The sequence below is a fragment of the Martes martes genome (genome assembly GCF_963455335.1).
Source record: "Martes martes genome assembly, chromosome: 7".
Taxonomy (NCBI): domain Eukaryota; kingdom Metazoa; phylum Chordata; class Mammalia; order Carnivora; family Mustelidae; genus Martes; species Martes martes.
The window spans coordinates 33,060,694-33,084,340 of NC_137894.1; the positions used below are offsets into that span (position 1 = coordinate 33,060,694).

Genomic DNA, 23,647 nt, shown 5'->3' on the forward strand with positions numbered 1-23,647 from the left:
ATTTTTACTTAATATAGTTAGTATCAACCAAAGAGCTTCTGGCCAGTGCTCCAGTTCTGCCCATAGTTTTAACTGCCTAAAAACAATCTCCTCCCAAGTATTCTACTGAAATCTTCAACTCAACTTGCTCAGTGACCTTATCCAGATTCTCCCACTGTCCTTAATTTATCAACTGCCTTTTATCTCTGTCATCCTTCTTCTAGGTTATGAGATTTGGCCTAGCCTTCACTTTAATCCTTTTACAAAGTTCTTTTTCTTTTTTTCCTCACAAATGATTCTCAAAGTATCTCTCCCTTTTACTTCATTCCTACTACTTGCATTTTAGTTTGTTCCTTAGCTCTCACTTATATTTCTTTTACAGTAAACAAATCCCTCATCCGATTTCAGTCTTTGTCATTCCATTTAACTCATTCTACCCATAGTATCAAAATCGTAATCTTAATATACCTCTTTCTTTTATGTTGGCTTCCTGCTTACTACTAATCCCATGATAACCTCCCCATTAAATTCAAACATCTCTCTTCAAGAACCTCCATATCATGACTTCATACCATTTACTATCTTCTTTATGAAGACTGATTGTTCTGTTGACCCCTGTATATGCTGCCCTGAACATGTACATTTGTTATTATTTCCAGCTCCTTGTTTTGCTCAGGTAGAAACCTCTGTCTTTTGCCCTTATAGTTTATTGTTTTCCTTTTTGTGTATCTAATACCTATCTCTTCTTTTTTTAAAATAGTAAAATTTTTGACAGACATGGAAGGTGATGGGTATGTTAATTAGTTTGTGATAATTACAGTGGATACATATATCAAAATAACCCACTGTATATCTTAAATATATACAGTCGTTTCTGTCCACCTGCTTTTAAGGGTAAAGTGCAAATCGTATTTCCAGAGGGTCTATGTCTAAGGTATATTTGCTTTATCCTGTACCCCAAAGATTTATTAATGGAATGAAAGAGTAAATAAACTGGTTAATAGCCTTGGGTAGCAAGAAACTTTTGATGCATACTGGGTTCCAAAAAGACTATTGGTTTATTCATATTATCATCAAACTTCAAGATCTGTGTTTCTCAACTTTTCTCCCCCCACCCTAATATCCTTGAAAATAGGAAAAATGACGTTATCAGTGGTACATTGTCTTATGAGGGCAGTGAATTTCCCAAGGGAATAATATATCACAATCTCTAAGACTGGGAATTTTATATTCATGTCCGTTTTTCCATTTTCACTTCTATATTTTGATGTCTCTATTTTAATTTGAGAATGACTTCTTTAGATAAATGGATAGAAATGTTTATTAGTACTGCTTTTCATGTCTACCATTGTATTCTTCTCTAAAGAAGCTTACCACAGAAAGGATGATTCATGCAATAAATTTCTCATTTCTTCTTAAGCTGTGTTCCTCATCTTTCTTCTTTTTGGTAGGTGTTCCTAAAGGAGCAGGAACGACAGCACCTACAAGACCTGCTTCACCAGGAGGTGCTCCGCAGGATCGTATTGTTGCAGCGATGGTTCAGGGTTCTGCTATGTAGGCAGCATTTTCTCCATCTGAGACAGGCATCCATCATTATCCAGGTTGGAAGCAAAGGATTCCTCCCATGAGATTTGCTAGTTAATGTGGCCTTTATTTTAGTAATCAGAATTTTACTGTGAAACATTTGAATAAGAATATAAACTTCTTCAGAGATGAGAATGTGTCCTATTCATCTTTTTTAAACACTTATGTTTATTTATGTATTTGAGAGAGAGAGAGAGAGAGAGAGAATGCACAGGGGGAGGGGCAGAGGAAGAGGGAGAGAGAGAATCTCAAGCAGACTCCCTGCTGAGTGCAAGCCTGACACAGTGCTTGATCTCATGACCATGAAATCATGACCTGAGCTGAAACCAAGAGTCTGATGCTTAACCTACAGAGCCACCCAGGCGCCACTCCTGTTCATTTTTGAAATGTTCATTTCACCCAACAGATTACGTATTATAATAATAGGTATATAATAATAGACTATTGATAAATACTGACAAAGTTGAGTTTAAATTAAATTGAATTTATAGCTATACTATCTTACAAGGTATGATTGGGGCAAAGGAGTTATATGCCTTAGTTTTTGATGACATAGTTATTTTTGTTTGATAGTTTTCTGAGAATATTTGAGAATTATATATACATTGTTGTTGCTCTGTACTCATCTTGGATGATAGGTATCTTATTTCATATTTTTCTGTCTTATTTTCTCTCTCATTGATTTATATAACTGTTCTCGCATTTTTTGTTTATGTAAGAAAATCTTTAGAATCTTAATCTTTGAAACATGTGCAAGTTGACCTTAAATCCATTAATATTGGCAATCTGTAGCATGAGAAGATAATGTAATTTGTTAAAGCATCAAAAATTTTTTTTTCTTAAGATTTTGTTTATTTGTCAGAGAGAGAGAGAGAGCAAGAGAGCGAGCACAGGAAGACAGAGTGGCAGGCAGAGGCAGAGGTAGAAGCAGGCTTCCTGAGGAGCAAGGAGCCCGATGTGGGCTCGATCCCAGGACGCTGGGATCATGACCTGAGCCAAAGGCAGCTGCTTAACCAACTGAGCCACCCAGGTGTCCCAAAGCATCAAAAATTTTTAAATTATTTTAAGTTCTATAATTAACTTCATTGAGGTTGTATTTTCTAGAAGAGTTGTTTTAGCCAAGCATATCTGGAAAAGGAAAACTTTTTTTTCCCCCACTTTAATCATGTGCAATTTAATTCTAGCCACTTAACCTTTAATTGTGACATAATAATTTTTTTTTTCTGTGAAAATATGGCATAAGATAAGATAGCAGTTTTTATTGTTTTCCCCACAGCGATTTTGGAGGAATTACCTAAATCAGAAGCAAGTCAGAAATGTGGCTGTGCAGAAGGATGTTTTAGTTATGGCTAGTGCAGCCACTCTGCTCCAGGCCTCCTGGCGTGCTCACTTAGAGAGGCAGAGGTATTTGGAGCTCCGGACTGCAACTATCATCATCCAGCAGAGATGGAAGGAATATTATAGACGGAGACATATGGCTGCTGTCTGCATTCAGGCAAGATGGAAAGGCTACAGGGAAAGTAAGAGGTATCAAGAACAAAGAAACAAAATCATCCTTTTGCAATCAATTTGTAGAGGATTCAGAGCAAGACAAAGGTAATCTTTGTTGCTGTGATAGTTACTCCTTCTTTCTTTTCAAGTCTTTTATGTCTCTGCTCCAACACTTGCTTAACTTGTATTAGAATTGGTTGTGTATAATTTTGTCTTCTCCAGTAGGCTGTTATACTCCTCGCAGGTTTAACCCACATTGTGTGGTCTATAATAGAAGCCAAGTAGATGTTTATTGAACTAAATTGGATTGAAAACCCACGTGGTCTGTGGTTAAAACTGCTAAGAGTTAACTTTTACATTCAGTTGAATCTTTAAAAATTGGCAATATTCAGTTTTTTTTACCTTTAGAAACTTTAATTTCATTTTAAGCTTTATCTTAAAGATATTTTTTTAAATGAGAGCTTTACTTCTGAGTTAATTTATGTTTTGACTAGAATGTCCTGTTAGAAATAATGCACTTAATAAAATATCATCTCACTCATAGAAATGGAATTATGAAATGTGCATCCAAGTTAGCTTAAGAAGAAAAATCTGGAATTTTCCATATATTTCTTAAATTCTCATTAAAATGTATTTTCTCCAATAGTAAGTAGAAGATAACCTCTAAACCATTTTTCCCTGTTTTTCTATAGGTTTAAAGTTTTAAAAGAACAAAGACTGAAAGAAACAAAACTAGAACTTGGATTGGCAGATACTGAGCCATCTGGAGCTCTGGAAATTCAGGGTTCAGACCCTTCAGAATGGGAGGATTGTTCCTTTGATAACAGAGTTAAAGCTATAGAGGAATGTAAGTCTGTGATAGAGAGTAATCGAATTAGCCAGGAAAGTTCAACAGACAGCTTCAAAGAGTCCCCAAACAAGCGACAGGAGAGAGCCAGAAGCCACAGTGGTGCAGACTTGCAGGAAGAAGTGATTGTCAGAGAGAGACCTAAGTCCTTGGAGGATCTCCACCAAAAAAAAGTAGGTCGGGCCAAAAGAGAAAGTCGGAGAATGAGAGAACTAGAGCAGGCTATATTTAGTTTAGAATTGTTGAAAGTTCGTTCTCTTGGTGGCATGTCTCCTTCCGAGGAACGTAGATGGTCTACAGAACTGATGCCGGAAGCCCTTCAGTCTCTGCAGGGTACACCTGACAGTGAAAGCTCTCAAGGAAGCTTGGAACTTCTGAGTTGTGAGGAAAGCCAGAAGAGCAAACTGGAATCCATAATTTTAGATGAAGGAGACTTGCAGCTTCAGTCATCTAAAATATCTAGCAGTCCAAAATTTGATTCACAGAACAATGCCGTCAGTGCCTCAGGTGAGACTGACTATACTTTGATTGAAAAGGGGGCATCCTCTGACTCAGTCTATTTGAAGAATGGGACTATGAAGGAAAAACTGGTTTGCAGTTCTGAATCTATTACCTGTAAGCCACAGCTGAGAGATCCCTTTATTTCAAATAGTTTGCCTACGTTTTTTTATATTCCTCAACAAGACCCACTGAAAACAAGTTCCCAACTAGATACAAGTATCCAGAGAAACAAGCTATTAGAAAGTGAAGAAACACTTTCAGCTCTCACTTCGGATATCAACAGGGAAGCCAGAAAGTACCACTTTACAGGAGAAAATCAAGGTGTTACATCTTTGAATACAGATTCTTCCAGTACTGTGCTGAAGAAGTTAGAAAAGCTAAACATTGAGAAGGAAGAAAGGCAAAAGCAGTTGCAGCAGCAGAATGAAAGAGAGATGATGCAACAGATCCGTCAGCAAACAGGTATTTTAGAGAAGGAGCGTAAAGCCTTCAAGACAATTGAAAAGCCAAGAACTGGGGAGTCCTTCCTGGCACCATCTTTCCATCCATCAGAGCAAAGAGCAGAGAGGCCATCCTCCCTCCTTATTCTGAATACCCCAAATAAGGAAGAGCCCAATGTAGTAGGGCCTCCATCACTAACAGTAAAAGATGCAGCTCTTCTTCCAAAAGACAGCCCTCCTGCTCACCCACCCCAGAAGGACCGACCTGTCACCTTGTTCTTTGAAAGGAAAGGAGGCCCATGCCAGTCTGCTACTACCAAGGAATTATCCAAGACAGACAGAATGTGCACCCAACTGAATGTAGCCAGTAAACTTTCTAATAATCGTATTTCAAAAAGAGAACACCACATACCTACTCAGTCTTATAGCCACAAATCTGATGACTCCTCCAGAGATGGAAATACTAGGGTTATTTTCTTCACACCAAAGGACAACATGAGTATTTCCCTGTAAGTGAAATGCTTATTTATTTTATATATATAAATGGGAAACTTTTTGGAGAGTTTTATTAAGTTTCCTTAATCTACTTCAACTATTTGTATGGGTGCTACTGAAATTAGCCATTTTCTCTGTGTTTAAAAAAGAAAAAAAATCCCTAATCGTTGACTCTAGCAGCTACCTGAAATTGAATATAATTATACCATAGAAATTTGACTAATAAGCACAGATAGGGTTTTTTGGTTCCTCCTCATTAAGTGAGAAAGCATTTGTGAAGGGCAGTACAGTGCCTGTAAACATAGTAGGCATTCAGCAAATGCTGGTTGCTCTAGATCTCTGGGGTGTGGCAAGTCCAATCTTACTAGTGTCAGGCTTTAAAGTTAATGTACTTTGTCCCGGCATTTAGCCTATTTATGGTCTTAATTAAGTATTTCATGCTATTTTTGTGTGGTAAAAAGAAACACAAAAAATTTAATTTACCATCTTAAATGTTGTTAATTGGACAGGACAGTAGTGTTAACTATATGCATATTGTTGTGCAGTGGATCTCTAGAACTTTTTCATATTGCAAAAGAAACATATTACCCATCAAACAGTTACACTCCTTTCTCTTTACTCGAAGCTCCTAGCAGCTACCATTCTGCTTTCTAAGAGTTTAACTTCTTAAACAGATGGCTTATATAAGTGGAAGTTCTTTATACTTTTAAGTTTTCTTAACTAGTGGTCACCATGAGAAAAGCACTTTTTAGGTGGAACATAAAAGCAAAGCTGACAAAATTTAAGAAATTTGTATTAAGTCTTTGTATACAGTGGATTCTCTCAGTTCTTATGGGAAAATGTCAATGTTTAAGTAAAAGGGTATATATCTTAGGGATAAAAAAAATTAAATTTCACATTTACTATGGAAAATAACCTTTTCTCTCTTATCATAGTTTGAGCTTTTAATCTTTCAGTCTTTAAAGTTATGTACAGAGTTTATAGACCCTTTGTAAATACAAGCAAGAGATCATTGATATTTTCCATCAGGGATTTTTGTCTGGTATTCTGAGATGCAGTTGGACTAAATGACAGCTTGAGGTCCTATGCTTGCCCATTAACCTAGAGATTGCCCCAAAGTTCAAAGACCTTATGGAGCATATATAAGCCCATCAGAGTGTTAAAAATATTATTTCCTATCATTCTGATGAAGTTTAGTGATGGGAGGTGTGTGTTTGTGTTGTATGTGTATGTGTAGCTGTTGGATCCATGAATGTGTTCTATAGAAGGCGTACTTACAGAGTTCAAAAACATTAATATTTTTGTGAATTCTTGCAAACGTCTTTTATCATTTTCCAAGATAAACAATCTTAGGGCTACTTGATCTAGTTTCCTTTTACCCCATTAAGATCTACTTATCTTCAAAATGATTATATATTAGGTTGTTTATGTCAAAGCTTATGTAACATTCATACTTAAAATCTTCTCGTTGGATTTTATAGAATCGTAAATGTTGGTGTTTCTCAGTTATTTTTTCCAGTTCGCACATATTATAGATGAGATCACTGAAGCCTGCAGAGGTGAAATGACTTGTTCAAGGTCGCATACTGAGAAATCGCAGGGAATAGAACTTGAGTTTCATGATTAGGAAGTAATGTTAGTGTTCTTTTTATGCCACAGATAAGTGTATAGTGGTCTTCATCTGTTTAATGAAGGAGAACAAAAAAGAAATCATGGAAAAATCTAAAGAAAATGCTGTGAGTTTAAAATTTGGCTAGGGTTGTCAGGTACCATCAAAGGTCCTGTTATTTCCTTCTCTTTAGAACAAAGCAGATAGGCTCAGCTGGGTAAGAGATTTTAATAAAAGGGAATCTCTTAGGATAGCCTGGGATTGCTAGGCTTAATCATACCTTGGTCAAAAAGGGAGATCTCTGAGAAGCCTTTAGCTAGCGAAGATTGCCATTTATTTAGGTTTGTTTTAGGATTCATTGCATAGAGCAAAGGACAAGATAACCTCTTATAGCCCCTAGGTCTTCATTTGTAAAAATTAAGTGGAAGATTTTGAATGATAGAGCCATTAGTCTGCTACCTTGTATAATAAGTTAGTGTCTACTTTAAACCTAGCAGTATGCTAGAAAGTAAGGTATGATTCTTAGTGAGCTTATAGTTCTGCTGAGGAGAGATTAGCAATATGTTATTGATAAATTTTAAAACTCATGCTACTGAGTTAATATAGGTAATTGGGACCATGAAAATTTTGGGTTCGAGTCACATTTTCATCAGATACCAATTTCTACATAGAATTTAATGATAAAATAGTCACATTGTGGGGGCACCTGGGTGGCTCAGTGGGTTAAAGCCTCTGCCTTCGGCTCAGGCCATGATCTCAGGGTCCTGGGATCGAGCCCCGCATCGGGCTCTCTGCTCGGCGGGGGGCCTGCTTCCTCCTCTCTCTCTGCCTACTTGTGATCTCTGTCTGTCAAATAAATAAATAAAATCTTTAAAAAAAAAAAAAAAAAAAATAGTCACATTGTGTGGTTATTCAAGCAAAATTAAGTTTCCACTAGGTAACATCTCTGTATGGCATACCTCCTTTAACTTGACAACAATTTGTTATCCTGCTAGTTTTGATTTTGTTCTGTATAACAAAGTTTTAAAACTAATATAGTAGATGAAAGCTGAAAAGAGGTGTCAGAAGATTTGCTAGCCAATAGGAACCATCTCAGTATAAAACAAAGTAATGGGACCTATATCTCTTGGTAGCTACTTATCAGGTATTTTATAATGATTAGAATAAAAGGTCCCTTCTAAGACTATAAGATTTGGGGATGTGACGTTTTCCCTTATCATCAAATCCATTTGTTTTCCTGAGCTAATTCTGCTGCTACTAGTCTTAAACATAGGTCATAGTGGAATATGCCCAGTGATTATCAGGGACCGGCCTCTAGTAATCCAGTCACATATGTCAGTTCTTGATAATACTATTAATTAGGTAAGCAGAAAAAAACGGATATGTTGTTTTGGGAATTGAATAAAGTCTGGAAGTATATAATGTAATTTGCTAGAATTCTTTGATTTGTCTTGTTAGGCTATATTTCATGCTGTACTTTAAGACTGCTGCCATGGGATGTCTGCTAAGAATTGAATTATAATCCTGTTATTTATTATCCTTAGTGTCAATAAGGAAGCCTTAAACAGTGGAAATCCTCAACTCCATAAACAAGATGAACCAAATTGGAAACCTGTGAAGTTAACTGGGCCGGGCAAAGGAGAGGTAAGTATTTAATTTTATCTATCTTTTATGCAAAATAGATGCACCTATTTTGAAAATTATTATTCTAGGTAAAACACCTCGTTTATGCAGTTACTCCCAAGTGTTTATTCGAAAGAAGCCATGAGTCAAGTCTGTTATAAACTTAGGGAGGTGTACTTCAGGGAAGGAATGTTGACTAAAATCCCAGGTTATGTTTACAAAAAAGATGTTGCTTAAAAAAAGAAGGCAATTTATGCAAGTGGCTTTGGTGATATATCACGACGGCGAAAGATGATTTCCTTGGCTATAGAGAACAGTGTAGATTTGGCTTCCCATTTTTGTCCTTTGTCCAGAGTAATGTATATAGTTTGCTTTTGGTTATCTCTGTCACTTCTTGTAGAAAGGACACTGCAAGTGGGGTGGAGGGATGTTTCAAGAAATTCATGACCTCTCTGTCTTTCATTGGCATCATCTCCCAAAAAACCAAAACAAAACATTGTTATGTTATTTGTTTTATCATTTGGTCAAGCAGGTTGCCAGACCGGCCCATAAAAAGAAAGCTCGAATGGCGCGGACGCGCTCCGATTTCTTGACTAGAGGTACTTTTGCCGATGGGGAGGGGGATACAGAGGAAGATGATTACGATGACATTATTGAGCCCCTTCTCTCCCTTGACCAAGCTTCTCACTCTGAGCTAGGGCCTGCACCCAGCCTGGGTCAGGCCTCTCACAGTGACTCCGAAATGGTAATTTTACAGCAATATAAGAAAATAATTTTACAGCAATATAAGAAAAATAGGCACCAAACAAATCTGATGGGAATAGTGAATAGCCTTTGCTAATCTAAAGCTAACCTTCACAGCTTCTTCCTCGTATAATGGTTTGTACATGGGAAACCTCAGTGAACACAGCAACAAAGCTAAACTTTAATTTATTAGGACTCAGATAAAGGGCACTTTAACAGTGTATGTCAAATCATAAATTAGGGAAAATTAAGGTTATTTAATTTAGCACTAAGGTAGAGATTTTCTGTTCTGTCTTAAAAGGTCTAGAGCAGGAGCCCTCACACTTTTTTCTGTAAAGGACCAGATAGTAAATGTTTTAGATTCTGTGGGTCCTTTAGTTTCTGTTGCAGCTATTTAACTCTGCCACTGTAGAGCGAAAACAGCCATAGACATAAGAAATCAAATGGGCAAGGCTTTGTTCCAGTAAAACTATTTACAAAAACAGGCAGTGGGCTGTATTTGATATTTTCGCCATAGTTTGCTAACTGATCCTTGGTCTAGTGAATAGGCTATATGTTAAATATCCAGTTGCTTTTAACTAAAATGGTAATATCTTTTCCTTTTTTTGTTTTTTTGTTTTTGCCTTTAAACTTGCTTTGTCTCCCCCATTTTTAGTACTAGAAAATAAACATGAATTAAAAAAAAATTTAATGAGCCATGCCAAAAATATTTTCTTGGACCAACCTACCCAGGTAGAAGGCTGTATGTATTATGAATTTGTATTGATCAAAAATTACAACATTGGAGTTATATTTGAAAAAAGCTACACTTAGTCATAATATTTGACTAAGAATATAACTTTATGATCATATTTCAACCAAAATTAGGAATATATAGTTTGACAAGTGTGAACATATTTATGGATATAAAATATTTGATTTTTGGAGTTGTCCTGAAAAATACACAATATAAGGACTCTGTATGTCTAATTTATACTACATATACAAACATTATCATTGATCCAGTGGAGTGATATATGCATTTCATTTCCATTCATATCCTGAAGTTGGTTTCTAATGTTCTTCTTTAGTATCTGTTCATTATGGTAGGAAAGTTCTAGGTTTGTCTTCTTTTGTCATTAAGTATTTTATCTTTGAACTGTTTTAAACTGTTTGTTAAACAGTTTAAATAGGACCAAAGAATTAAGTTTTCTGCCAATTTCTAGAATATCCTTATTGTCTTTATCTTCTGTTAGAAATACCGTTTTTAAATGATAATATTGATATTCTAAGAAAAAGAAAAAATAAAAACAGAAAAAATATGACAAGTTCTCTAATTAGATAAATGAATCATTACTTCGAGCTAAACTGTAGGACTGTAAAGATTGGAAATAATCTGTATATCCATTAAGATATGTAAGTAGAGCCAAAGCCCTCTTTTCAGTGTAGGTTAAAATAACTCCATTTTGGAGGTGCCCTGTTTTTGAGTTATAAATAATGAAACATGCTCTACCATAGGATTAGTAGTTAAAGATAAAATTATATTATGGAACAACTAATTTTAATGAAAAGTATTGCTTTTTTAGTGTAGATAGGGAGCATACTTAAATTATTCTCTAAAGTATACATAGATATTTCATTTGTGGAAGAACTTAACATTTGTAATTGCTGTTTTGTTCCTGAGAGTTTTCTTTGTTACAAACCTTAGTCCTCTTGGTGGTAGAATTCTTACTCACTGTGAAAACTCTTAATGAGATGAACCGGAAGTTGGGCTTTCTGCTTGGAGCATTCTGCCCCTTTAAGGGTTCTAGCCAGGAGCCTCTGCCTGTGATTCTGTTCACCTGCTTGACGGTCACTGCATGCCCGTAGTTGTAGAGCACTCTGCCTCCCTGCACAGTGAATGTAGTCTCTTCTCCAGCTCTCTTGCTGTCCTTCTGTTTCGTCACTAGCTATTTTAGGAACAGGTGGTGGTGTTTGTTTCTGGTGGACACTTGCATGAAGAAGCTTTGCTTTCTAGAATATGCTGATGGATACTTATTGGGTATGGGGGTGGAAAGGGTAGGAACAGTTTAAAGTGTTTCTGTTTGTTTATCTTGAAAACTGGCCACATTCTAATGTTCTCTGATATTGTAAAGGTAAAGACTAATTGATTGTAAATGGGATTTACTGATTTGTCAAAAAATCCAAATATCTCTAGAATTTTAAATACGCTTGATTTTCTAGGCACACGGATTTTCAAAAACTTGGTTTTGTGTGTGTGTGTGTGTTTATTTTTGTTTTTGTTTTTGTTTTTTTTCTGGACAAAGTAATCTTGTCACTCTGACATTTGCTAAAAAGAGTGTTACTCAATTTTGGAAGAAGCCATCTGACTTTCCATTTGTGAAATAACTGATCTAATGGGATAAAGACAGTCCTATATGAATTACCTGAAGAGGATTCCATAAGCATTACCTCCTGGATTCATCAGTCATTAATTAGTTGTTACCTGCTAGGAGGAGTAGAGACAAGAGTAGTAGCTTCCTTCCTTATGACTTTGGTGTTCTGTTTTGTTTTAACTTTCTGCCTTTAATTCTGCCATTTGAATAACTTCAGTCTCCAGATGCTGCTCTCACTCAGTTCCTCCATCCACTGTGTTGGCTTTTACTCAAGAATAATGACATGTTCTGCCACATAATATTTTTAAGGTGGTTTTCATATAGTTTTTTAGTCTCTCAGTATTTTAGATGGTAAGTGAGTTAGTCACATCATTTCTTTTCCTTATTAGTAGAATTGGTATAGGTAACATTATAGTTTCCTCTGTTATCCCTGGACAATCATCTCTATGGGCATGACTCCCAAGTAGCTCTCCAAAATTTGTCTTCTTTATCTCCAGTATGAAAAATTTCTCATTTTATCCCCAAACTGCTGTCACTTCTTATATTCCTGTTTGTGTTTGTTATTATCTGAAATATTCTCCAATTCTTATCAGTGTTGAATTTTCCTTCTCTCTACTGCTCAGTCCACAAAAAACTGCCAGAAAAACCTGTTGATTGAGCAAGACTTAAGTTTTTTAGCTTGTTTTACATAAAGTAAAGGAAAATCTGCTTTGACTAGGTCTTGGGAATTTCTCAGGAGGGGGAAGCCAGGAGAGGATGTTTATAGAATTTTAGAACCTGTACCAGTAATTTTTAAGATGGTTCTTGCAAATTGGAAATCTGGTTGATATTGAACAGAGTTTATGACATCAAAGGTTTGGATTGGTAGTCCCAGGGTAGCAGCTGTACTGTTGCATACACTTAGTATTTATCTATCTATTTATTTATTATTAATTAATTAATTTCTTTTAAAATTTTATTTATTTTTTTGGGAGAGGGAGAGAGAGCACAAGCAGGGGGAGAGGCAGAAGGAGAGAGACAAGCAGACTCTGCTGAGTGAGGAGTCCAACATAGGACTTGAACCAGGACTCTGAGATTATGACCTGAGCTGAAGTCAGGTGCTTAACTGACAGAGCCACCCAGTTGCCCCTACACTTGATATTTATATGTATTTTATTGTTCCCCAAAAGGTTAGGGATGGTTTATAGCATCACAGCTCTCTGCACTTAAAGCTTTGGTAGAATTTCCCCGTGAAACCATCTGGGATTTTTTTTGTGGCATAATTCCTTGATAATTAACTGTATTTCTTATAGAGAAATTAGTCTTGTAAGCTTTCTATCTAATAGAGCCAATTTTGATAAATAATTTTTTCTTATGGAATTATTAATTTCATCTAAATTTCAGATTTATTTGCATTGAAGTCTGGAAATTAGTCTCATGTTCTTTAAAAATTCTGTTTCAATGGTTATTTCCTTTCTGTCATTTCATACTTTGTAAATTTGTGTTTTTTCCTTTTTTCTTTAAGTTAGCTAATCACTTGTTCTGTTGTTACTTTTTTCCAAAATAATAGGGTTTTGATTTATTTATTATCCCTAGTTTCCCCCACCCCCATTATCCACTGAATTCTGCTTTTACCTTTATTATTTATTTCCTTATTTTTAAAGTATTTCCTTATTTTTAATTTCTTATTTTTCTAAATTCTTATTTCTAAATTTTTTATGTTTTTACCTTTTACGTGGGGGAATTTAATTCACTTATTTAAGCTATTTTTATTGATATAAGTTTTTAAGGCTGTGTATTTTCTTCTGACCATTACTTTAGTTGTATCTTGTTTATTCTAATGTGTATTAAGTTTTTAATTCTTTTTTGAGAAAATTGGTAATTTCAGTTTATATTATTTTTTACCCAAACCTTGTTCAATAAAAATCTTTTTGTTTTCAGAGGAAGGACATTTTTATTTTTTAACTTTTTAAAATTTCTGGTTTAACTGTGTCATGATAGAAGAGTATTTATAATGATTTATAATGATCAAATTTCCTCATCATCTTCTTTGTTAATATGTGGTCAGTTTTTGAGAAAGTACCATGTGCAATTTTTAAGTAGGTATATTCTGTATTCAGAATGTAAAATTTCAGTATATAACCATAATCTCTTCCTTACTTATTATGTTGTCTCCTGTATCCTTATTACTATTTTTTGTACCATTTGATCAGTCTTGTATAGAGAATGTTTTGTTAAAGTTTTCTCTTCTTTCTGAATTGTGGCTTTGTTACATTAAGTGCTTTTGCTTGAATTCTACTTAAATCATAGGTAGTATCACAGCCTGTGCTTTCTTAATTATTTCCATTTGCCTGGAATACTTTTTCTCATCTTTTTTTTTTTTTTTTTTGGGGGGGCCTTTCTGGATCCTTTTGTTTTAGATGTGTATTTGTATGCAGTATAGTTGGTTCCTACTCTGTGAGCCAAATTAAAAAATTTTTTGCCTTATAGATGAGTTAAACCTATTCCTATTTATTGATATAACTGATAGATGCAGTCTCAATTATCTTTCTTAATAATCTTATGTTACTATTTTCTGTTATGTTAAATTTGCTGTGTTTTTGTTACTTTTTTGCTGTTTCACTTTTTAAAATTTCTTTTGATATGGGGGGGTTCTTTTTCTGTTGGTTTGTATATGACTTTTTCAAATGCCTTAATTTACTGTATTTTAATTTAACCAGTTATTCTCAAGTTAGTCATTTATAATGATATTTTTTAATTCTCACCTATTTTGACACAACTATTAATGAATTATTCTTGTCTCTACTTTTCCTCTCTCTTCTTTTTTTAAGCTTTTATTTATAATTTGTCAGCACATGTAATTTTACATATTCTTTTTACATATTCTCATATATATAAATTCTGGTTTTGCCTTATGTTTCATAGATTGCAGTTTTAAAACACTTTCATAGATGCAGTTTTAAATGCTGTGTCCCATTATTCTGTTTTTCTTGTTTAGGGAATCCAATTGTAAATAAGTTTTTTTCTTCTTTTTCTGTCTTCCATCTCAACCGTGTTCTTTCTGATTCTTTTTTACTCATTTCTTTATACTTTCTATTCTTTATTATCTTTATTTGTTTATTATCTTTATGCCTTTTAAATCTGCATTTGTATATTTTCTCCCTTGGGCATCTTCTAAGTTATTCTTCACTATCTTTTTATTTCTTTCGTGAGTTCATTCAACTCCCCTCATTGCTTCCTGGTTTTTATTGAGGTGGGGGGGCTCATTTCTACTTTTAATTTTTGAATTTTTGATTCATTATGGTGTTTCGTGTATATGAGGTTATTTAATTCATTTTTACTTTACAGTTTCCTGCTTCATGCTTGGTTTCTGTATGTTTGGTGGGAGATGGGTTATCATCTAAGTTGTTTTGGTTCTAATTTTCTTTGTTTTCTTATTGTAGCTTGTGTAGATTTTGTCTTTATTCATGTTGTGCATTTGGGATAGTTTATAAGTAACTTGATTTCAAGAGCTTCCTCTTTTGTCAGTGTAAAAATGAAAAGTTTTTTTGCAGGCATCCTGTTTGGAGTCTGTTAGTTGTATGTGTGTGTGTGTTGGAGGCAATGTTGTGTCCTCCATTTTTTGCTTCTGTTTTGCTTTGTTAGATTCTAAATATTCCTCTTCTGCTTCTTTTCTTCACTACTCAATCTCTAAAAGGCACCCCTTCGTTCCTTTTTACCCTCATTTTCCTCAGAAGCAGTGCCTTTAAAAATACGTCACCTTGAATCACATGCAATTTTAAGTTCTTTCCCTTTAATTAGTTCTCTGATCTCCTAGTGCTCAATATTTGTGTCAGTTTTGAGTCACTATAGATGGATTGACTTTTTCTCCTCCTTGCATGCCTCCTTGTTTATTATTGGATGCCTGACAATGTAGATTTTGTCTTGTTGAGTACTGTGGGTACGTTTGTATCTAACTAATATTCTTGAGACTGTTACATTCCAGTAGTATTTCAGAGCTTGATTATGGAAGGAGTTTGTTCCTAAGGATTTGTTAGTCTCATTGTATTGAATGCTGAAAGTTTTCTAAGAGAGTAGATTTCAGGTGGTCTCACCACCGAAGAAGAAGAAGGGGGGGGTGGCGGGGGGCAGAAAGAAAGAAACAATGGGAAGAGACCTGTTAATCAGTCTGCAGTCTGCATATAATACATTTATATGTAAATAAAATCATTTTTTACACTTTATATACAGTTTTTATTAAATTAAACTTAAGATTTGTTAGGTCCAGAGCAGTTTTTCTCCTAGGGCTTATTTTTGACTATCACTTATTCTTGACTATTGAGGCAAGATCCTGCTATTTACTTCACCCAGTACTCTGGGAATCATAAAGTTATATGTTCTGACTTGGGCACAGGCACCATTACTGGCTTTTGGTAAGTGCTGGACACTATTACCTTTAATCCTTCCAGGTGGTCCTTTGCCTGTTGTTGGGTAGTTGTCTGACGTAGAAGTGTTGATTAGTACTCAGCTAAATACCCTCTGTAGATCTCCAGTTTTTTATTTGTGTATCTCTTTCCTCTTCAGTTCTTTCTCTCTCTGTGTCTCTCTCTCTCTCTCTCGGTCTCTAGTCTCTCTGGACTTTAAACTTGATGTGTTCAACTCAGAGAGTCTGCCAGGGTTCTCCTAGAACCCTCTCTCTGTGTCACACTTTGGAAACTGTCTCAAGGTCCTAAGCTGGGGCAGATGAAGACTCACTTCTTTTGTTTCCCATCTCCTGAGAATAATTGTCCATCATCTTGATAACTGCTTGTTCTTTCTATTTTGTCTAGGTTTCTGTTTTGTTTTTGGTTTTGGTTGTTTCAGGCAAGAGGATAAAACTGGTCCCTGTTGTAGCAGACTAAAAGGCTAAAGAAAAGATACTATAATTATAGAAAAATGGAATATTAGGAAAGGATTTGGATAGGTAACAAGAAATTTTCTCTTCTGAATGGGATTTTCCTTAAAGGGGCACATTGTAAATAAATGGAACAAGAATTGCCCATTGAAATTCAGTTCCCAGTTTGATAAAGCCATGTCAGTTGTTTTATAGTTTAGACCATTAGTGGTGATAATGTTTGATCCTTTGTGTTATTTTTTTTTCCTTTCTTAAATCCTTGACTAGGTATAATAAAAGTCTACAGTAGCAAGTTAGACCATAAAAGTAATTACTACCTGTAGGGATACATAAAAGGATGCATGAAAGACTGTACTTCATATTCTAGATTTATGATTCTGGATCTTTTGTCTGTATGTTTAGTTGGCTTTGACTTTTTTTCTTACCTTTCCACTTGATATTGTTAAGTTGTCAGAAAACATGAGCTTTGGTAGGTCCTGTTCAGCATTTCATTGACCCAAGTTCTCTTTATTTCAGATTATTCTAGGAAGTTAATAAAACTTTTAGTAGGTTCTTTTATTTTATTGTGGCTGAACAATATGAACGTAGTTTTATGTATTTTTAAAAGATGTAATTCTCAATTCTGTAACTTGAATTTTAATTACAGTATTATGATATGGTTACTTGGCTTTAAAGTCTTTCATATATGTAATTATTACAGACGTCACAGCGATTTTCTTCAGTTGATGAAGAAGCAAAGCTTCATAAGACTATGTCTCAAGGAGAGATTACAAAATTGGCAGTGAGGCAGAAAGCTTCAGATTCGGATATAAGGTATCATTTGAAATTCATTTTTCAACAAATAAGTCATACTATATGACAGGCACATGATAATTCAGATTTACATGACGAGCTTTATCTTTCTATTTATTTAGCAGTGTGATTTGGGTAAGGTCTTTAAATCATTGTATCACTTGTGGTTTTTTGTTGTAAGAGAATGGAGATTTAATCAGATGAGAGTGAAAATATTTCCCAGCTTTGGATTTGGATTCTGTTCTGAGTTAAATGTTTTACAAATGGAACTGGAAAAAAGACTTTCAGGAAATAATTCTGTTCCCTTTAAGAGAGTATATGAAGTTCTTATTTGTCAGGTAAATATCTGTGTCTCTTATTATGTTATATAAGGCAGTTGAACCCTCACTGAACACTCGAAGATGACGCTGAAATCTTTCTGGTCCTATTAAAGGCCATTTCCTCAATGTGTGTAGAGGCATAATCCATGATAATGCAAATCCAGACCAGGTTATGCTAGAGATCAACTTTTGGGAGAAAGATGTACCATAGCACAAAAGATAAATGTCTGGAGATAGCATATTAAATATATGAATTTAATTTCTACTTCTTCCTCCAGAATTGCTAAAATGACAAAACTTATGCAGGACAAACAACAAACAAACAACTGGAAACAACTGTAATAAAACTGTGGACTCCAAAAAGTAAATAGACAAATTTTAAAAGTCTTAATAGGTAGAAGAAAGCTGAATCCTAAACCAACTGGGTAAACCTGAGTAAGAAACATCTGGCTGACTAATCTTCCCCAATCCTAGCAGAAACCTAGAGATTTATTCTCTGGAAAGGATAAAATGGAAGATCTTTGTTCTTGGAGGTTCTCTGATACATTCGAGGATTTGGGTACATATTTGAAATAAGGAGATTTAATTAATGTTTACATACTGAATGTTAAGATTCCCCTAACTCCCCTAATTTTTTCTTCCACTCAGTTTCCACATTTCATGTTTCCCTAGGCAGATGGTTAAAAATCTTTGGGACTTTTGTACAACCCCCAAGGGAAGACCTAGAGATATTTGTATCAAGGGTTCTCCCTACAAAATGGACTAGCCAGAAAATCATACAAGGAAAATGAGTTTGGAAGCTCCACCAATGCCTACTTGAATTTCCAAACAGTGTTTTGTTTTTTAATCCAACTTTTTACCACATTTGAAGAAACATCTTATAAAAGAAACTAAAACTAATGGATATATTACAACTTGGAAGAAATGAACTATGCAGGGGAAAGAAAACTTCCAGATAGACAAGTGAAACTAATCAACAGACCTTCTGCATAAATAAATATAACTGCATGAAAGAAAAACATTCATTATAAGAAGAGTCTGAAAATTAAAAGTATGATAGCATGAAGAAACAACTAAAATAGTTGGAAAGGAAGTTGAGGACATACCTTAGAAGGTTGAGCAAAAAGATAAAGAGATGGAAGAGACAAGAAAAGATACAAAAATTGGTTTAGGTAGTATAGACATTTAATATTAATAAATATTTGATATTTGATCTTCCCATCCATGAGCATGGAATGTCTTTGTGTCATCTTCAGTTTTTTTTCGTAAGTTCTTTTTATAGTTTCAGAATAGAGATCTTTCACTTCTTAGATTAAGTTTATTCCTAGGTAGCTTATTGTTTTAGGTGCAACTGGAAATGGGATTGATTCCTTAATTTCTCTTTCTGCTGCTTCATTACTGATATATAGAAATGCAACAGATTTCTGTACATCTTATATCCTTGACTTCAGTGAATTTGTTAGTTCTCTCTGAGATAAGATACTTGCAAATTACATATCTGATGAAGGGTTAGTATCTAAAATATATAAAGAACTTATAAAACTCAACACTCAAAAAATGAATAATCCAGTTGAAAAATGGACAGGAGACATGAATAGACATTTTTCCAAAGAAGACATACAGATGGCCAACAGATACATGAAAAGATACTCAACATCACTCATCACAGGGAAATATAAACCAAGCTACAGTGAGATATCTTAACACCTGTTAGAAAGGCTAAAATCAACAACATAGGAAACAACAGGTATTGCTGAGAATGTAGAGAAGGGGGAACCCTCTTACACTGTTAGTGGAAGTGGAGACTGGTGGAAGTACTCTGGAAAACAGTATCAAAAAAGTTAAAAATAGAACTACCCTTCTTCAGCATTTGTACTACTGGATATTTACCCAAAGGTTACTAAAATATTGATTTGAAGGGATACATACACCCTGATGTTTACAGCAGCATTATCTACAATAGCCAAATTATGGAGACAGCCTAAGTGTCCATAGACCGACAAATGGATAAAGAAGATGTGGTATGTATGTATGTGTGTGTGTATACAGTGGAATATTACTCAGCCATCAAAAAAAGAATGAAATCCTGCCATTTGCAACAACATGGATGGAGCTAGAAGATACTGTGCTAATAAGCAAAATGAGTCCAAGAAAGACAAATGTGACTCATATATTGAATTTAAGAAAGAAAACAAATGAGCAAAGGGGAGAAAGAGAGGAAGAGAGACAAACTAAGAAACAGACTCTTAATTATAGAAAACTGTTGGGTCCCAGAGGGGAGGTGGGTAGGGGATGGTTGAAATAGGTGATGGGGATGAAGGAGTGCACTTGAGACGAGCAACAGGTGTTGTATGGAAGTGTTGAATCACCATATTGTACACCTGAAACTAATATTACACTGTATGTTAACTGGAATTTAAATACAAAAAGATAAGAGTAGCAGTTAAGGAGATCCAGTGAGCCACTAATGGGAGATCCAGAAAGAACAAAGAAAACAAGGAGGACAGACCATTAATAAGGTAATTCAAATAAGTTTTATAGAGCTGAAGGACATGAGTTTCCAGATTCAAAGGGCCCAGTGATTGCCCAGTATAATGGATGGAGACAGACCCATACGAAAAGACATTTTATTATAAAACAAGAGAGACAAAAGGAATTCCCATGATGATGGAAAGTAGCTTTTCAAGTGGTGGTTGTATAACCAGCACTGAGGGAAACCATGCCTGTTGGAGCAGGCTGGAAAGCCCTGGGAGAGATTTCTTAAAGAAATGGAGTACCTATTTTGTTTTGAACATGTTGAAAGGAGATGCACACAACTAGGGAAACATTTCAAGGTGAATTGTATGTAGATAAATGAGCAAATGTAAAGCAAAATACTTATTAACTCTAGAAAAAAACAGATTATGCAGGGAACTGCATGCCTCAGTTGTGAATATTATTTGCATAATAAAAATAGTGACTGTAACTGTAAGAAAATACTATATATTGAGATAACTCGAATTACCATTTGATTCTTTTGGGGGTACACCCGTTTTTTTGGAGGGTGGAGAACAGAAGTCTTGGAACATGCTTAATCATTACTTGTGTTTGCAAGTATGACAGCAATGTAAGTATGGTAAATATTAAAAAGTCAGTTAAATCAATTCAACAGGGTTGCCTCCAGGGAGCAGAAATGGAATGACAGGGGTGCCTGGGTGGCTCAGTGGTTAAGGGTCTGCCTTTGGCTCAGGTTGTGATCCCAGGGTCCTGGGGTTGAGCCTCACGTTGGGCTCCCTGCTCAGCAGGAAGCCTGCTTCTTCCTCTCCCACTCTCCCCTGCTTGTGTTCTCTCCCTCTCTTGCTGTGTCTCTCTCTGTCAAATAAATAAACAAAATCTTAGGAAGAAAAAAAAAAGGAATGAGAATGGCAGAAGGATGCTGTCATTTGTAGTAACCCTTGTAGAATAACTTTTCTTTACACTCTTGAGATGTTTAAGTGTAGTAATAGGCTTAAAAAGGATGTGGGTTTCAAAACCAGATAGACCTGATTTTAACTTCCGGCTTTATCAGCCATCCAAGCCTCAGTTTGCTGATGTGTAAAAATAAGGATAATAAAAGCTGTTTATCATAGTGGGCATGAAAATAAGGTATATCATAAAGAGATAGTGCCTGGCTCCTGTTAGATGCTCATGTTTTTTTAATTGACTGAGTGCATATACAAAGGAAAAATCAAATGGACAAATAAGCTCCTAGTATAGGGTTAGGATACATGATATATGGTCAGTTATGTGAGCTGTCATTATTATCTTAAGGTGGTTTTTTGGTTTATTTATTGGGAGAGAGTATATAAACACTAAAAACGAGGCCGTATAGCAAATTAGTTAGGCATTTTCAGCTTTGTCACTCATTCTGTAATTTTGGGAAAGTTACCTAATGTTTAAGCTTCCAGATATATAATGGTTATAGTAGTTTGAAAGTAAACTTGTTTTTATAAATAAATTAAGGTAAGCCAATGTAAGCACTTGTATCTGGAGCAAAGTAACGACTCAAATAAATAATATTTTGCTAATAAATAATATTGATAACCTCTAAATATAAAATAGTCACATTAAAACCATTATAATGGTAAGTGGGAAGATTTAAAAGTATATCTTCATCGTGATTACAGTGATATAAGAATGGGCATACTTAAGGATAAAGAATAGAAGGAATTACTCCTCCCCAAAAAGGTAAACAAATATGTATTAGAGTGATAGGATATCAGTGATGTTTTAAAAAGCATTTTCTTTGTTATTAAGTTGTTTATATGCAAAGTCCAAGCTGGAAAGAGGACAAGAGTGAAAAGATAGCAGTTTAGGAATCAGAAAACCTGAGTTGGAATTCTAGTTTCACTGGTTTTTAGCCATTTTATTTTGGGGAATTATTTACCATCTCTGGGACTTACTATTTCTTATATTCAAGATGAGAAAACCATCTCCCTTCCAGACTGAAATTTAAATGTGAGTTTGAAGATTAAATATGATTAAACTTAAGTGTGAAGGTTAAATGAAGTAACATATATGAAAGGTCTTTAAATAGTTCAAAGTGATGTACAAATGTTGTCACTGCAACATACTAATTTCCATTTTTACCTTTATTTTTAAAAATAGACCTCAGAGAGCTAAGATGAGATTCTGGACCAAAGGGAAACAAGGGGAGAAGAAGACTACCCGAGTGAAAGCTGCCACCCAGTCAGAGGTTTTGGGATTCCTTGCTGGCTCAGATATGATTCTATCTCATCAGTTTCCAGATGGTAAAAATGGACAAAGGATGGAGATTGTCTTTATAATTTGTTCACTCTTTCTGTTCACTCTTTCTTATTCCTCTAGTGTTTGCAGTGGCAATCCTGTTGGCCAGATAGTGTAATGAAATAGGACCAGAATTGTAAAATCTCTCCTTAAATAAAAGATAATTATAAAATTACATTGTGTAGAAGTTCCAAGGAAGTGTGGTGCAAAATGGTGAAGCAACAACTTTAAGAATGATAGTGAATCTTCAGTTAGTCTCAGTTTTCTAATGTGTAAAAATGTAGCTGTCATTCATTCACTTAACAAATATGTATTATTAGTAAAAATTAAGATAATAGCAGCTAAGTGCTTAGCATGTGCAAGGCTCTGTACTAAGCATGTTGTATGTATTAATTTTTCATCACAGTTTTGGGGGGTTGGTATGATTATTATTCTTAGTTTATAGATGAGAAAGCTGAAGCACAGAGAAGTTATCTTCTTACAGACAGTAGTTGGCAGAGCTGAGATTTGAAGTTAGGTGACGTAGCTCCAGAGGCCACATTCTTAACCACTGTGCTATATTTTAAGTACCTACTATGTATCAAGTATTTGCTATACTATACTGACTTTATAATTGTAGCTGTCATTTTAATTTTGGGGCATCAATCATAACGCACTTGAACGTACCCAGTAGTTCATCTGTTGAGAAAACTGGCCTTTCTCAATGCTAGAATTACTAATGCTCTAAGGATTCCAGTAATTCCCGCATTAGGTGATTATGCCATTTTCCTCAACCCTTTGCACAAGCATGTATGAGAGTTCTTAATCATTATGTAAAGATGCCAGCTATCTTCAACAGTAATGGGGTGGATAACTGTCAGAGGTGGGTGTGTGGTAATGAGTGGGTGACATACCAGTGGGTAGGTGAATAAAATAAAAAGTAGATCTAGGAAGAAAGTTATCTCTAAAGGAAAGATAGAACAGGTCCAGTTACAATAAATAAACAAAACTTCTCATATCTAGGATAACACAAAGGGGCAAGGAGAATAAGATTAACAAGTTTCACATAGGAATGAATAAAGCACAGGCACCCATGTGTCAGAGAAAAAAATGGTAGACCTATAGTTAGAGCCCTGTTTTTGTGTCTTGTGGCTTTGCATCTATGAGTTGGTGAACTGATAGGGTTAGAAATCAGTAGTAAATTAGGTGAATACTACAAGTTCAGTTTGGAAATTTGGGAAATCCTTACCATTGCATTACTAAGAGGATCAAT

At 35.0% G+C, this 23,647-nt stretch overlaps 1 protein-coding gene across 1 annotated transcript in view; it reads left to right on the plus strand.

Moving 5' to 3' along the window:
- The window catches only part of MYO9A (myosin IXA), a 276,631-nt gene that overhangs the window by 167,037 nt on the left and 85,947 nt on the right, over window positions 1-23,647 (plus strand). Inside the window, exons 23-29 of the mRNA XM_080807816.1 lie at window positions 1,431-1,580; window positions 2,840-3,159; window positions 3,747-5,351; window positions 8,491-8,590; window positions 9,102-9,314; window positions 17,220-17,332; window positions 22,258-22,400. Coding sequence (XP_080663942.1) covers window positions 1,431-1,580; window positions 2,840-3,159; window positions 3,747-5,351; window positions 8,491-8,590; window positions 9,102-9,314; window positions 17,220-17,332; window positions 22,258-22,400 — 2,644 coding nt within the window. The remainder of the gene's footprint in view (window positions 1-1,430; window positions 1,581-2,839; window positions 3,160-3,746; window positions 5,352-8,490; window positions 8,591-9,101; window positions 9,315-17,219; window positions 17,333-22,257; window positions 22,401-23,647) is intronic.